At 40.1% G+C, this 17,731-nt stretch overlaps 1 protein-coding gene across 1 annotated transcript in view; it reads right to left on the reverse strand.

The window, feature by feature from the left end:
* ACVR2A (activin A receptor type 2A) overlaps positions 1 to 17,731 on the reverse strand; it is a 70,697-nt gene that overhangs the window by 29,582 nt on the left and 23,384 nt on the right. The window contains exon 2 of the mRNA XM_075092787.1: positions 1,921 to 2,128. Within this exon, the coding sequence (XP_074948888.1) occupies positions 1,921 to 2,128 (208 nt within the window). The remainder of the gene's footprint in view (positions 1 to 1,920; positions 2,129 to 17,731) is intronic.

Consider the following 17,731-nt stretch of genomic DNA (forward strand, 5'->3'; position numbering starts at 1 on the left):
AAGTGGGAAGGAAAATGTTAAAATTTTATTTTATTTTTAGAAGAAAAGGCAAAATTTCTGCAATTTCTCCTGCCTACATTATGTTCATGGACAGGGCTTATTCCACTCTAAGAATTAACTGCAGGAAAGGACTTCTATTAACAAATAAGCTGAAACTATTCAAGTCAGGAAAGAAAAAGAGGAGTCATGCAGGAGTCAAGTTAGCAGCAGAAAGAGAAGAATTTTAAAATCCTGCAGAAATAGTTGAGTGTTTTAAATACAGCTGAAGATGGTCAAAAGATTTTTGGGTTCATCTTCAAAAATTAGGTTATTTTATGGAACCAGCTATTACTATTACACTCTATTGTAACTTCCATAAAACATTTATTCTTCGGTGTTCTTAATCAGCAGTTGTTTGGAGTTCAGTGTACTCTAACTGTTCAGTAAGCCACTCTTCACTCCGAGAGATAAGATGTTGTTTAAAGGGTATTTTACACGGCACAGCAGCGTGCATTCTTATAACAAGCTGCAGTTAATGAGGTCTCCGAGCCAGAAAAACTTTTACTCAGTTTTCAACTATTTCCTTAATGTCCTCCCTGCATTTTATATCTTCTTCCCACTTCTTTTCTTTGCTCGAAGGAGAATTTATACTAATTTTTTTAGCCTGTTCAAAGATACACATGTAACTCGAAGATAACAATGCTACAGAGCCCAATTCTATATCCAAACTGAAAAATTCTTTTTCCATCCTAAAATTTAACATTTAGCAGAAATAAACTTGGTATTTGTAAATACCCCCACTTCTGCAAAGCTACAACTAAGAGTGGATTTAAAAAACCCCAATCAAACAAAAAAACCAAAGTACTTTCCCATCCTGAGTGACTTACAGTTCCTAGATACTAGTAGGAACAAATAAGATTTCTTTAAAATTGTCCTTTGCCTTCTAGCATAGCCAAACTTCAATCATGCTGTGCAAGCGAGCTGCAGATGCTTTGCCACTTCTGAGAAGCAGATAAATCAGAACTACTGTTCAACTTAGCTTTAAACTGTCACTGAAGGAGCCAACGGCCTTATGGGGGGGGAAAATTTGGTAGAAATGATCGTAATGATTTCTTCTAATCATTCAACATTTAAGAAACACAAAAGGAAAATTTTTTAAAATAATACTAAAAATAATTTCTAAATACATTTTAACGAAGATCTATTACACATTTAGTTTCTTAATTCTCTCCTTTTCCAGACAATAACTGTTTTAGTCAAATAAAACTTCATATAGGACTTTAAAGAACTATCGTACCATTTCTTAAGAGAGTCATGACCTTTATTCAGCCAGTATCTAACAAAACCCAAGTCCTGCTGTTACTGCTCACGGGTACTTGCTACACCATCTGTTATTAAAAAAATGGCTGGAATTTTAGAATATTCAATGGCTCTTAGAGCTGCCACTGAGGTGAGCTTTTTTAATAAATCAGCAAAAAATACTTCCACGTTTAATTAAAGAACAGACACAATGTGCTGACTTCCCTACCCCAAAGACTTTGGAAAAGTGAACTACAGAATTTTGCACTCTGGTTTCAATAGCTATACTTGCATTGTTTGGCAATAACAAGTCATTAGAAAATATATTATTAATGGCCTAAAAAAGAACAAATTGAACACCTGGGTTTTAACATATATTAAGTAAATAAGAGAAGGTAGAACATTCTATTCTGCAAACAAGACAAAATACTTAGATGAAGTCAGGTCGCTACATACAGGTACCTGAGCAGAAAGAAGCATGTGTATGCGTGCGCGCCTCTGGGAACAAGGTAACTATTCATAGACTACTGTACATCGTTTGTCTCAAGTACTGTTTGCAAAGGGGAGGTCGTATAAATTATGGACAGGCAAAATGGGTTAAAATTACAAATAAATTTTAAATTTATAGGAAAACTCACTTACCTGTCATAACAATTGATGTCATCTAGCCAGCAACCTTGCTTCACAATTTCAATTGATCCAGAAATATTCTTCCACGTAGCAAAACAGTGTCGTCTTTTATCTTTATCACCATAACAAGGTTCAATACCACTGCGATTTGTTTTATCTTTTTCCCAATTAGCGTTGTAGTAGATACACTCTTGTGTTTCTGATCTGCCAAGTATGGCACCTTTTAGGAATGAAAAGTAAATCACAGTTAAATGGCATTCTGAAGGATGAGATGCATGAACAGTCAAAACCAGGATGTACTAAAAGATCATACACCACTTGCATCAATATAACCTCTCCCCTCCTTTTTTTTTTTTTTTTAAATAAAGAAATAAAACATTTAAAGTTCACAAGCATTCCAAGTAAATGTTGAAACATAAAACAAAGATCTTCTGTTAAGTCAAACAGCAATTTGGATAACTTATCAAGATTTGAAGATATAAAGGACAAGTTACAGCAATACTTTTCCCTGAATAGCAATAGCAGAGACAAATATTGAATAGGAAAGATTTAGTTACAACATTAACCAAACAAGAAGTTTCAGCTAGCAGAATTTACCAAAAGGCATTTTTGTCTCTTATGTTGCCACACGCGCCAAAAAAAGCAGTTTGTACATGTCAGAAACCTAAATCCAACTAATAAATTCAGTTTTAAACTATCAACCTCTTTTCCCTTAGCTTTCATCTGCGACATAGCTTCTTAGCACAAAGCACTGACGTATAAGACACGCTATGCTAAAATAGTGTATTTTGTCATTCTGATTTGCCAAGCGAGCAACTGGAATTAAGACCAGTAGGTGTGAGGCAACAGTCCCTAATCTCCAAGGGCAGTGCTGGTTTTTCACTGTGTGGTCCCACCCAGTCACCAGCTGCAGCGTGAAAGAGCTTCGGTCTTTGTCACAGCTCAATAACCAAGCGCTCCCGCTCTCAGAAGGGCCAGGGGCACAACCCCCCTTCCCACCATGCGTGCCCAACATACACACTGGGATCAACCACGATGGCCAATGTGCAAGCTCCAGGCCATAAAAGCCAAGTGTGGTTTGGAAGCCAAAGCACTGATGCAGTCTGTATTAAACGTGCTGGTTTAGACCATAACAGACCAACAGACTGGCTTAACCTACCCTGATACCAAGTGATTAATTTTTTGTTGCTGTCCCAAATATTCTTACAAATAAAAGTTTCTAAACTTCTCAATTTAATTGTCTTTTAAATAACAAATGTAATTGATTCACCAATGCCTACAGACAACCTGCAGCAAAACCCAGCAAATATTAAGACTGAGGCACCTGTAGGGGGAGCTTACTTTTAGTTTTAATGTGATGTGAATGACCAATCTAGTTTCTGCAAAGGTGAAGGGTTGTTAGGATGCAAAACCATTAACAAAATACTGGAAGGGAGAAATAACTGGCTATTACTTCTGGTTTTATCTTGTCAAACACTGCCAAGAGCGTGTCATTAATCTTCATCATTTAACACTTATTAAAAATATGGAAAAACAGAGGGGGAGGAAAGAAGAGCTAAAGAATCAGAGGACTCGCTTCAAAACTGAGAAAGGGTCAGGAGGATGACAGAGCACATTTACTGTGCCTGTGCACCCATCTGATATTTTCCAAGAGGGACAGGTACATTAGACATCATCCTGAAGATCAAATTTAAACAGAAAAGGACTTCCATAGCAGTCATTTTAACACCCCGTCAAACACACACAACGGACAGTACGGTAATTTTTCTCAGTAAACAGACCCAACTGCACAGGGACCAAAAAAAGTTGCACTTCTCAGGGTGATGAGAATTATTTCAAACTGGAAATTGCTGCAGCCCTCTTGAAGTGCCGCACAGCACATCCGTGGAGCGCAGTGCTGACCATACTGGGCATCCCACATTACCACCTTCAGAAACTTTTGACTTTGACGCATTCCCAAAATAGGCAGAGGATGCTGCTTACGCTTTTTGGGAAAGAGCCTGGATGTTCAATGGGAGAAATGCACTAGCCAGCTGGTAACACTGCGAGATGCAGTATGTTAACTATTATATTCTTTGTGCTGCGATGGCCTGACCTTTACAACTCCCAGCTATGGCAAGAAACAGATGAGGCAACAGATTGAACAATTTGGTTCTGTCAGTGCAATAAAGCAGAAGTCCTGGATTTATCTCATACGTGCCATTCCTTTTCTTCTGCTGCCAAGTCTAGCTTTGAAGGACCGTAGACAAGCTGAATTTGATAATTTTACTGTAGTTTCTGAATTTTAACTTTGCACAAATATTTTCCTTGTACGTGTCTTCTCTATAGTCAGGGTTTTTCTTATCCACTAATGCTCTGAATCAGTTCAGCCTATCCTACTGGCCAGCAATTGCACTGTTGGTTTAGTGACTTTGGATCTGGCTGGAGTATCTACCCCGTAGTACCTTCTCTGGGGGCCGAGGAGACATTTGCAATAGGCCTGGCAAGACTGAGCTGATGTATGGACACATCAAGACATTATTGGCTTCACCGTTCGAAGCAGAAAAGCGGGAACACGGTGGAAACAAGGGAAGAAGGGGAACCACACAAAGGCGGCAGCCCTGAGCCCACCGCACAAAGGAAGCATCTGCTTCTAACGAGCTCTACCACCCCCTCCTCAGGGATCAAACTCCTAGAGGAGAAGGGCAGCTGGCATTTACAACAAAAGCAAATTTATTTGGGTGCCAGTTTAGGCACAGTACATCTATAGTGTAACTCCCATACCCATTTTGAGTGCTGACAAATTGTTTTCGTATGAAATTGTCATGTCTTCAGGAACTCTATTACTGAATCTCAAAAGGCAAATCGCAGCTGTCGAAAGAAGCCACGAGCAAAGAACCAGCAGCACCCTATGGACTGAACTTCAAGTCTGAAAGCTTCTGAGAGGAAAACACATTGAAAAAGCAAAGAATATTACAAGTATAAAAGAGAGTTTAGCTTCAGCATGTTAACAGATCACATTTAATATATGCTGTTATCGCACTGCAGATAGTATGCTGCTGTATCACTGTACATTTGTGTTCATCCCCAACAGCTGCAGTAAAAGAAAACCAACATTTGCTAGTGAACTTCTGAACTGCTGTTAATACAGGATACACTGTAATTGTCAGCAGTACAGAAAGCAATTATTAGAGTGTGCATGTGCAGTCTGGAAAACCTCACCTTAGGAGGAATATTAAGGACTGGGTACCATTTGTTCACGCAGAAAGACGACATGAAGGCCTGGAAAAAATTCTAGCAGTTTTTTTTTTGTGGGTTTTTGGGTTTGGTTTTTTTTTTTTTTTAAATTTTAAAAGAGGGGCAAAAAATGAAATCTATGCATAGCTGATTAAGAAGGACTATACTAACATCGCCCTAATTTAGAAAGGGATTACGGGAAAAAGATACTGGATAAAATAGGAATTTTCTATTACAGATACCACCACATTGCACTCCGAGGGAAAAAGAGATACCAGCTTCTGCGAGTTTATCATCTAGCTTTATTTAGTAAACATGAAACTAAGCAACGCAACCATATTGGTCTGTAACGCAGAAATGGCTTCATGACAGTTTTAATAAAAAGTCTGATATGTGATCATGATCTTCTCCCTCATTTCCTGAGAAGGCTTCAAAACAGGCACGCTGTCCCCCCCGTGTCTTACTCCTACCCCCAAATACTGCTTTTGCAGCACGCTTGGCTGGTGACACAAAGGCTTCCAGTCAAAGGGCAGATAAATCTGGTTTCTTGCTGGTTTTTGAAATCTTGCAAAAATTTTGAGCTGAAGCCATGAAAACTTGTGAAAAGGCTACAAAGATTAGTTTGACGGAGCTAAGATCTAAAACAGCACCATGGAAAAAACAAACCCAGATCTTCTGAAAGCCAGTCTACTATGTAGGTTGCTCTGAAGGGCGCTCCCAAGGTCTACCTAACACATCTTCAACTAGAAGTAAAATTTCAAACTTATTTCTGCACATCTTCCAGCACTAGACAGAACTACAGGCTTCTTTTCCACATAGTATGTTTCCGAGGTGTCCCTACTCAAGCCTGAGATGCAAACAGCAACAGTGAAGTCTGGGAAGAGTAATCACATCTGTATTTTGTGGCTGCACAACCTACCCAGACAAGTCCATTCCACTGTCCTTGAACTTGATTCTATTATAAGCACTAATGACAGTATCGGTAAGGATTTGTATGCAGGAACACTCGTGACAGAAAAGGGCTTTTTGTTGTTGCCGTTTCCTGGAAAACCTAGTATATACAGGAATGAAAGGGTGAAGTTTAGTCTGGCAGCTACCTACACTTGTTGTAGCAAGATTACTTAAACTGCATTGTTTGTGATTAATCTGAACTCATTCTGAGCACCAAGATCCACAAACAAAAGGAATGGAGTAGTTCATTAGAATAAACTAGGTGAGCAGAATGGCCTGAAGCTGCACAGGGATCGGGTGCTGTGAGCTGCTTCACAGACAGAACGGCCCATTTGCTGAAAGATCTGAATTGTAATGCACTGGTGTAGGGGAACAAAAAAAGGACAGAAAACATAGCATATAGAAATAGCATCTTGAAAAACTTCAGTTACTGTTCAGGTATCTTTTTCTAGAACTTGCCTACATATATTATTCTGTTTGCTTCCACAGGATCTCATATACACTCTCTAGACCCACAAATATATCTAGAATATACAAATTGTATCTAAAATCTACAAATAGATACTAAAAAGGACCAGCTTTGACATTTCCACAAGCAGGAAGAATGTTTTCATCACTACGTATTTTTTCAGTAACACCCAGGGGAACGTTTCTCAAAGGAAAAATAAAGAGGTTATTTTCAACCTACTAAAGCAAACTGAGTTACAATAGAAAAGAGCTATTCTGTCCTCCTTATTCATACCACTATGTCCCAAAACATATTTTGTTGATCTTTAGATAAGTATTAGTCCTATTATCATTATCATCATTGTTCTCAATGCTCGCAAGTCAAACAAGGACTGTACTTCATATAAACTGTGCCAAAGCACAGTCATTAAATCCAAACACAACAGCAATTACCTTAAGCAATGCAAGAATCGGGGAAAAAGATAAACAAGGCAGCAAAGTAACAAATCACCTGAACTGTTGTCACACTGCCTTATACAGAATATGCATATAGTTTCAGACTAGAATTTCTCATTCTCCTTTTCAGCATGTACCACCAGCTCTGCACTGTAGCTCATCAAAAAGTCACTGGGAAAGAATGGAGAAAAGCCACCAAAGTGTGCACCTCTGAGAGACTTAAGATCTTTTAAGAGGCTAAAAGATTACTCTCAAAAATTAAGAAATTGAACTGATGTTCTTCTCATAAAATAAAACAAAATTTAAAAGTAAAAAAAATAAATTAATCTGCAACTCAGCATGGGTTTACTAACTTGGAAGTTTCAGCGTGGCTTTTTGTATAATAACAGCTATACTAAACTTAAATTCTCCAAGATTGTAGTATGATTTTGGAGGGGGGCAGAATATCAGGAAACCTGTATTTGGTTAGATATATGGGGGTGGTGGTGTTTGTGGTTTGTTGGTTTGTTGTTTGTCTTTTTTTTTTTTTTGTTCACACTTTGCCAAAATGGAAAAGTTGTACGGATAAGCCTGCCCTTGAAGTATGAAGTTCTCTAGCTGAGAAAAACAATTCTGAAAAAAAGAGCTTTCCAGAGGAAGAATCCAGTGCTGGAGAACTGAAGAATGATCTACCTAATGGCACTACATTAAGCCTTAAGAGCACAGGTTCCTAAATATAGTGGAAATTATGGAGAGAGGTGTCACCTACAAATAAGAAATACAACTGCAAAAGGGGGTGGTGGGGGGGTGGTGGGGGAGAAAAGAATAATATCACTCCACTACTATACTGTTAAAAAAAAAAAAGTCCTTGCAGCCCCTTGTTTGCTGGACAGACGGCAACAAGAAAACAAACACTTTTCGACTGGAAATTCTACTGGATTTACAGATATCAGTACATAAGATAAAAGAAGTCAGCTGCTATAACCACTTCCTGTTGTTTAATCTCTCTTAGTTTTATTAAAAAAAAAATAACAGTGAGCATGAACATATATTTTACTCAGCATAGACAACCATTCATCTGCTTCTGAAGTTCAGCAACTCAAAAATAGTAGGTATTACTCCTGGATCTAAGAGAGCTTCCAAAACAGAATCAGGTAATACATATATTTTACTGTGGAAACAAATGATCAGACGGCACGCGTGGTATTTGATCTCTCTTCTTGTCACAGATGCAAAGGCCAGTGCTCTGGCAATGGAAGGTGGAGCGGGACCGTCCATTATCCTTTTTTCCTGACATTAAACAGCCAGTGCGCAATGCATCAGTCTTTCCGAGATGAGCTACAGAATTTATACATACTTGAAGAGCTCTGTACACGGCTTCAGTAGATCACCGTTTCTCTTCAGGGTGCAAGCAGTGGGCCAAAACACAGTTAGGTTCCACTCAATATTTAAAGGCACTGCAATATTTTAGTTCTAATATGAGAGATTTGGCAGACTTTGCTGCCATGCAACTTATGCAACTTTTTGAACAGAAACAACGCTTTGGGCTAAAAAAATACTATCCATGCATGACTGGCAACACAAAATTAGATGCAATCAAATGGAAGACTAGGATTTTGGAAAGAAGAGATGCCCTTAAAACACACTCAACATCCAAGACAGAAGAAGCCCCCTACCTGTGAATCCCTATGAAAGGTCAAGTGGCTACTTTTGCAAAGTTCAGGCTTTGATAACTAGCACATTGAAGAAACCTGTCCGTCTATAAAGCTGTGACCTGTCCGATTACTTCTCCAAAATAACGTGTAAGAGCCACTCTCCATCATTTACCAGCAGTCCTGGTTAACAGGGGAGGTCCCAGATGACTGGAAGCTTGCCGATGCAATGCCCATCTACAAGAAGGGCCAGAAGGAGGATCCAGGGAACTACAGGCCTGTCAGCCTGACCTCAATACCAGGGAAGGTTATGGAGTGGTTCATCTTGAGGGCACTCACCAGGCAAATGCAGGACAGCCAGGCGATCAGGCCCAGCCAGCATGGCTTCATGAAAGGCAGGTCCTGTCTGACCAACCTGATCTCCTTCTGCGACCAGGGACCCGCCTAGTGGATGAGGGAAAGGCTGTGGATGTTGTCTACCTACACTTCTGCAAAGCCTTTGACGCTGTCTCCCAGAGCATCTTCCTAGAGAAGCTGGCAGCTCATGGCTTGGACAGGTGTACTCTTTGCTGGGAAAAAAACTGGCTGGATGGCCAAGCCCAGAGAGTTGTGGTGAACAGAGCTAAACCCAGTTGGCGGCTGGTCACGAGTGGGGTTCCCCAGGGCTCAGTGTTGGGGCCAGTCTTGTTTAATATCTTCATCAATGATCTGGATGAGGGGAACGAGGGACCCCTCAGTAAGTTTGTATGTGACTCTGAGTCGGGTGGGAGCATTGATCTGCTCGAGGGCGGGAAGGCTCTGCAGAGGGACCGGGACAGGCTGGATCGATGGGCCGAGGCCAGTTGTGTGAGGTTTAACAAGGCCAAGGGCCGGGTCCTGCCCTTGGGTCACACCAACCCCAGGCAACGCTCCAGGCCTGGGGCAGAGGGGCTGGGAAGTGCCCGGCAGAGAAGGCCCTGGGGGTGCTGGCTGACAGCCAGCTGGGCATGAGCCAGCAGTGCCCGGGTGGCCAAGGAGGCCACCAGCCCCCGGGCTTGTGTCAGCACTGGTGTGGCTAGCAGGGGCCGGGCAGGGATGGGGCCCCTGTGCTCGGCCCTGGGGAGGCCCCACCTCGAATGCTGGGCTCAGGTTTGGGCCCCTCGGGACAAGAAGGCCCTTGAGGGGCTGGAGCATGTCCAGAGAAGGGCAGTGGGGCTGGGGCAGGGTCTGGAGCACAAGTGTGCTGGGGGGGTTTAGCCTGGAGAAGAGGGGGCTGAGGGGAGCCCTTCTCGCTCTCTGCAGCTGCCTGAAAGGAAGCTGTAGTGGGGGGGTCGTGGGGGTGGTGTTGGTCTCTTCTCTCCAGTTACTAGTGATAGGATGAGAGGAAATGGCCTCAAGCTGCATCAGGGGAGGTTTAGGTTGGATATTAGGAACAATTTCTTCACTGCAAGAGCGGTCAGGCCCTGGCACAGGCTGCCCAGAGAGGTGGGGGAGTCACCATCTCTGGAGGAGTTCAAAAACCATGTAGATGTGGCACCTGGGGACATGGTTTGGGAGGCCTGGGGGTGTTGGGTTGGTGGTTGGACCTGATGATCCTAGAGGTCTTTTCCAGCCATAATGATTCTATGATTCTATAAGAGGGGCTATTAAACTTTTTATTAATTTAAACAAAGAGCTACAGTTTTCAGAGACCCGATATTTTAGAATAGGTGGTAGCAGAACTAATTAAAGCATCTTTAAGGGGTGAGGCCACAATTCAAGGAAAAGGATGCAAGTAAAGATCAGGAACCTCTTAGTTCAATTGTTAATTTGAGAGACTCCATGGTACCATCCAAAGCAAAGTCTCTGAGTGATTAAAGAAGATGGGATTAAGGGGGCAATTGTGATACGTGGCATACTCAAAGAGGCCACTGCAGGAGGCATAACAGCAGCATCTAAATCTTGCTGAACTCTTGCTCAAGGAAAAGAAGCTGAAATTACTTTATAATACGTGTTCCTCCCTGCAGTCCCTCCAAGCAGTCAGTCCTACTGTTAGAAGAAGAAATAAATAATGTCATAATAGGCTTTTGTAGAGAACTTCCATTTTCTGCCTTGTACTTCCGAGTATCTTATTTAAGACTGGATTTAAGGAAGTGGAAAAAAACTAAACCTCTGGTGTCCAAGTTTTCCAAAATCATTTCAGAGCAAAGCATGTCACAGAAAATGGAGAAAGAAGGTCAGGCAACATCAATTTCTACCTAAAGAATATAAAGGTGCCAGTAATGGCACAACTGGTATCTATAGCATCAGCTGGCTACCTCTGAAATAAAGATTGTCATCCTCTGGGAATCTCTAGAAATTTCAAGTTAAGTGCTATTTTTCACACTTCTTGACTTCAAGGGAACACACTAAAACACAGGCTGATGTTTTCAAGTTCAAACATGCCATTCCTGTCACTGCAAGGTGTGAACAGCACAAAACAGAAAAGCTTTCTCATCTACTGTCTAATACTGTCTAATGATTTTGCGGGGGGGAGGGGGGGGGGCGGTGGGCAGTGGCAGAAGCTTGAAAGATTCTGTAAATTATTTGGTTTTTTGAAGCATAGCCTTGAGACTGCACTCACCTCATACATGCTGGTAGCTTTTATAGATACTACTGTCAAACATCCCCTCCAACACAACAGAGAAGGTTATTGCAAGATGATAGATTTACCACAAGTAACACAGGGTTCAACACTCACCAGAAAAGTTTAAATTCTACAAGATTCAGAGGTTGGAAAAAAACAGACCAGGGCCAAACAGGCACTAACACTAGAAATACACACAGTTTCTAATTAGGATTACCCTCTCACCCCAGCAAAAGAAACCCAAACAAACAAAAAAAATCAATCAATGTAGAAAATAATCACAGCAGCTGACCTCAAAAGAAAAGCCGTTTCAAGTCAGCAGAGATTTAAAAGGAAGTGAGCAAAAGGGGCATGGCACAGATGAGAGGGACAATGTTTGCCTGAACAGGTCCCTTCCCATCACTCCCCCCAAGAATATTAGCCCTCAATACTGTGTACGGGTCTGAATGTATAAACAAATCTCATGAAAAAACTCAATTCAGTTTTTAAGATTGAAAACTTGGAAACTGGGGTTCTGCTCTACCCTGACTATCTTGGTGGTACCATCTGCAACTGCCTCCAAATGAAGCTCAGGTAAGGTAGCTGCTCATGAAGTAGCTAGGGATGCTTTCCCATTGCACATGCGAGTAACACCATTTCCACAGTCTTAGAATACTGTTATTAAACTAAAAATGTAGGGCGCTCCCCTGGTAGGCATACTCCCAGACTAAAGCCTAAATAAACCACCTAAGGATATAAAAACTAGATTAGGAAGATATGAATCGTTTTCAAGGATGACTATCATACTGCTGGTGGCAACTAGCAGAATTTCTATTTTGAGGCTTGACAGCGAGTTTCCCAGCAGTGATCTCAGATACCTGTCATAGCTGTTCATCTGATTTGAGAGTCCCAAAGCAAGTGGAATCCTGCAGTGCGTGGCTGCCACTGCACGTGCCACAGCACACCAGGCACAAGAAGGCTCACCGTAGGCCCCTTTCATTGTAAGGGCCTGCACATCCATTCAAAGTCTCTACACAGGCATTCATCGAATGTAGAGGGCAGCTCAGGAGGTAATATTTGGCTTCTCTTCATACACTTCTCTTTCATGCTAGATTTTCCCAAGATAAAATAGGGGTCACAGAGAATTCTAACCATGAAAAATAAGATTTACCTTCAAATAAATGCTGCCTTTATAGCTTAGAGATATAAGCAAACTTCCTCCCTCCCTCCAGGCTGCACTGAACAATCTAAAATTTTCCATACAGCAAGAGTGAATCCCATGCAGATAGCTGTAAAAAAACCGAGGACTTCTCACGGCTGGCATCCTACCTCTGCTGCCAATGGCCTATGGTTTTAGTGTGCTGCCCACCTTGGTCAGAGCAGTACCTCAGTAACACCCGGCTGTGACTCTCTGGTATTTCAGATCAAAATGATCCTTTCTCAGGGTTGGTATTTGTAGAACTTCTTCCCTGAGCTTTTTAAGACCTTCCCAACTGTGAACTATGAAGCATTTTTAGGAACCTTCTAAAATGGAGGTCTTAAAACGCCTGCGAACTCACGTAGATGGAAAATTCTAACATATTATTCACTTAATGAAAAAGCGTTAAAAAGACTTAACAGGAATCTATTTGTCTTTACATTCCCATCTCTGATTAGGCCATAAGACAGACAAGATCAGTAAATGAAATCGCCTCCAACTCTTTTCCTGTAACATTTATTTCACACATCTTCCAGAATCCTATGGAATATGATGAGCATCTACATTTCACCACACATATAATGCGAAATAAGAAGCATCTCCTCTTCCCTGCAAGGAGAATGCCTTCTGAACCCTCAACAAATGTGCATAGAAGAGATAAGTCAGGCTAATTACAAAAAATTATTATACCTTTCTCCTCCCAAATCAGTCAAGTTCAATGCAAATTTTTTAACAGTTTGACAGCGAAGAAAACAGAACCCCACACCAAATCAACAAAAACACAGTCAAGACATCTGTGAGGCAGGCATCCAACTTCACATTTGATGTTTCCTCCATGTGATGCATCCTACCCCCACTTCTTTTTCTGTCTTTCAGGACCTTATATAACTATTTAAAAGACAACAGGACCGGCATGATTCTGTCTTAAACTGAGATCTCAAACAAATCTCTCTGTGGGTGTTGTGTCCCCACTCTGTGCTATTGCAAGCAAAAACACTACCCAGTTATCCTTCATATGCTCATCAAGCTTCTTATTCAAATTCAAACTCTTTTGCCATCGCTACACTTCACTTTTTTTCCCCACAGCTACAACCAAGATCCCAGGCTAAACATACTTACAACGAGTGTTCACCTATTTTTTTCTTTTTTTAAGCACCAGCTCTATTCTTTTGCTTACAACTGGCCCAGAAAACATATAAACTGCTAAGCTATTTGTCTGGCCTGGCTCAGCCAGCAGCTGACTGCCAGTAGCTAGCTGGCTGGCTGATGAGTACACATCCACTGACCAGCAGATCCAGACAAGCTACAGCTGCCCTTGTCCAGATGGCAGCTAAACAGTATGAAAGACAGGTTCCAGATTTGTGTGAACAGAGAGAGGGATTACCTTGGACATGCAGGCAAACAGAATAACATGGTGGGGAAAAGGCAGGATCCAGTCTTGAAAAATTCAAGCCTTTAAAGGTTCACCCATTCAATGGAGCTGGAAACCCCTTTTTTACCCTTCCCTGTTTAAATTCTCCAACACATTTATGAACAGTCATCAAGTTTAGCTTCAGTCTTGATTCTAGAGTCAATGATCCAGGGGCTTTTTTGTATTTTTATTTCACTACCTCATCACAACGGTAGGTCTTTCCAAGTTCATCTTTCTTACAGAGGTTGGCCAGAACTACACTCAGTACTTAAGGCATTTACAAAGACTTGTCTTGTATCGATATTGTTTTTGTTCACTAGGAAATACGCCTTCAAAAGCATTTTTGGATCACATGAATCACAGCCAAATCACATTAGTAGCTCACGGTATCTGTTATAATGCAAGACCACAGTCTGAAATACATTTTTAAGTTGTAGCGCAATCAAAAAAAGCAGACTCTGCTGTATAGCCTCACAAAGAGCTGAAGTGGCACAAATGAGTGGAAGTAATTCCTTCCTTCAGCCACTAAACTTAAATAAATGCCAGACTGCAGCATTACACATCTGAGTAAATACCTATCATCATAAAAATGCTAATATGTTTTTGACTGCTGAACCCTCTTCCTAAAGCAAAAAACTCTGCATAACCTCAAACTTTGCTGTATCTGTTTAATGCCATTTCTACTGTCCAGTCCTATTTATATAAAATTCTAAAGCTTTTCTACACTGAAAGACTTTCAAGAGTTGTCTTTATGTTCTGAAATCAGTATTAATTGTATTTTAAAAATCCAGCAAAACTGCCTGTCTACCTCTAGCTAAACTAGCTGTCACTCGAAATGGATTTTCTATTTGTCCTCTCTCAGGCTGTCTTATTTTGCTCACTGTATCAGACTGTAAACCTGAAGATTATGTAAAAATTCCCATTCACATAGCTTGAAACAAGCCATATTTTTATGGACGAGAACACTGTCGATAAGATAACCACCTACTCTTCTTGCTTTCAGGCTGTGAAGTCATCTCTGTCTTCAAGCTCCCAAACTCAACACGGGCGGTTCCAGCTACACAAAGCCTCAACTGCAACTCAACTCTTTATCAGTCACAAAACTCATCTTCAACACAGATGACCTGGGTACTGACTGAAGGACAGAAGAAGGGAGTAGCAAGATTTTTTTGTTTAAAGTACCTAGTTATTTTCTAGAGAAAATCAGGGAAATCCAGAGTCCAACTATCTCATGGAGTCTTTATTACATAAACACATCCAACATATGTAATGCTCACTATTTAAATACTCATTAGTTTTCACCCATCATCACGTTCCCATGCTCTAAAGGTACTACATATCAAAGGGAGCTTTCCATCAGGACGTGAGAACTGATAGAATTTCACTAGAAATCATTATTATGCCAGTTTTTATGTAGAATACATTCTGATATAAGTGACTGGTAAACTGTCAAAAACTTCAAGTATTTAACATTCATAATAAGATAAAAAAAGCAATGGAACAAAGCAATTTCCTAATGCACCTCAATATTAGACTGTTGTTCTGCTCTATTTTTTTTTAACCTTTATGGATTCTCATGAAGCAGATTTTGCTATCCACTGGTCATTTTTTTATATTATTACTAATTGTATCCAGAAAAGCAAGACTGACAACTAGAAGAACAAATCCAAAAAGGAAGTATTTCAAAACCAAAAGGAGGTTATTAAAGTCAGGATGCTACATACTAACACTTAACTCATTGTATTTGTCAAATATTTAAGAATAACTGACTGGAAAAGGGAACAGTTTAGAAGTACTTTCATATAACCCTTGATGGTGTTCTAGAGCATAACTCTGTAGTAGTGACTTTAAGGCTATGGTACGCATTGGACAACCAGCACATTTATTGTCATTAGAACGATTAAGTGCAGGAACTGCCGCAACAGCTGGCTTAAATGAGCACTGATCTAACATGAGAATCAAGTCAATATAAAAGTAACCCAAGATAGTTGCTTTTATTTCTCTTGCCCTCCTACAAGCACTTACAAATAGTCAATGTTTTCATGTTCAGTGGTTTTCTTAATAAAAAAGCCTTTTCTAAGGCTGTTTGATGTTCAGTATGAAGCAAGGCAAACAGACATTTGACAATATCAGAGCGCAACGATGAGCTCACTCCAAATAAATACTACTACAGTTTCTTGCATACAAAAAAGTAACTATGCACATGCTTCTAAAGTTTGGCCCTTGTCAAGTAGGAAAAGAAATATTAATCTCTCCTGAAAGTCTTCTCAAAAGAAATTCTGAAGTGGATAAAAATGGCTGTTGTTCTTCCACCAGAAAAATGCTTCTGAATTGCTGCCATTTAACCTATACATACACTGGAAAAATGTAGAAAAACAGTGTGGAATCACCCATCTTCTCCCTTATTAGAGTAAGTACTAGTTCAACTCTAGTAATGTATAGATCATCTCCCTATTCCCCAAAATGCATAAACAAAAAATCTTTGGAAGAATTATATATATAATATACCAACATCAAGTAATTTGGAAAAAATCCAACTAAGAAAAAAAAGACCACAATATTCTTATTTGTGGTTATGTGTAAATACCTAAATTTTAAGTCAAAATTGCATTTTTTTGTTTTTAGCAAATCACGTTTCATAACACATGATCAAGCTGAGTGTTGGTACCGCACACCCTGACTGTATAGCCCACATCTGGCACAGTAGAATAATCCTGAACTATTTAAACACGTTTATAGCATGCAAGTCCATGAAAAAATTGCCTGAAAGTGTTCATTTAAGCCAGTTTTGCTTCATTATATTTTGCAAGAAAGCCTTAAAGATCCATTTGTTACAAGAGATTGTATAAAAGTTTCAGGGTTACTCTGAATTAGCATACTGAAAAGTTAAGATAATTTACCAGAATTTTAAGAAATTACTCTCAGGAAGCCCAGGTTTGTGTAAGAGAGCCCTACACAGTTCTCAGCTACTTAAGTATCTACATTTAGAACAGCAACTCCGGTTCAGCCAGTACATCAATTATGCGCTGGGTAATGCTTTTAAAACAGAGGGAATCCAGATTTGCTGTGGGACACTTGTATTCAAATGTTTTATTTTAATTAATTTTCCCCTATAGCTATGCCAACATTCAGGCAAGATTACAGATCTCCATAATGACAGCCATCCCCTACTACAAAAATATTACATTTTGTTACAGAATTAAAAAAAAACCCAAACACCAACAAACAACAAGAAAAAAACCCACACATGACTGCCAAGACACAACAAAAACTGTATGATGCTAGAACTGTTTTGGTAAGGGCTGGAAAAAAATTAGGTGATGGCAAAGTACAGAGCAATGCACAACTCACCACCTCCCATAATGTATTTACAAGTGTTTTATGAGAGCTAAGTATTTTTTAGCTTATTATCTAGTTACTTCTCCATCCGTTTTGTATACTTGATGAGTACATGGAGTCGTGTTCCCGAACCTGGATTTAAGACACCACTGTGGTCTAGAAGCTACAAACATTCCATAAACAACTCTAACCAACAGACTCACATAAAGCACTCAGTGGCAGCAACAACAGAAGTTATTACAGAAAATAAACCCCATCGACTTTAATATTTAATGGAACTACCCAGAACGTTTTACTGATTGACCATCAAATAGTTTGTTAGTATTAAAAGGATTCCTTTCACTTAAAACTTCCCCATAAAATACATCATGTTCTGAAATCAGTCCTATACAATCTTCAATTGATAAATAAGCAAATGAACAGAAAATCTGATTATTCCAAATAGTGAAAAATCATTCCAGTTGTACTTGAGGCACGAGTGAGGAACTGATCATCTCCCAAAGCAGTGAAAGGTTTAATCCCCAGACAAAGGTTTGAGAAACTTGCTGCTTTCAAATCCTTTGCTCTGCCACATAGCGGGCACATACCAGTCCCAGATAAGTTTTAGTCTA

Source organism: Phalacrocorax aristotelis, chromosome 5 (assembly GCF_949628215.1).
Source record: "Phalacrocorax aristotelis chromosome 5, bGulAri2.1, whole genome shotgun sequence".
Classification (NCBI taxonomy): Eukaryota; Metazoa; Chordata; class Aves; order Suliformes; family Phalacrocoracidae; genus Phalacrocorax; species Phalacrocorax aristotelis.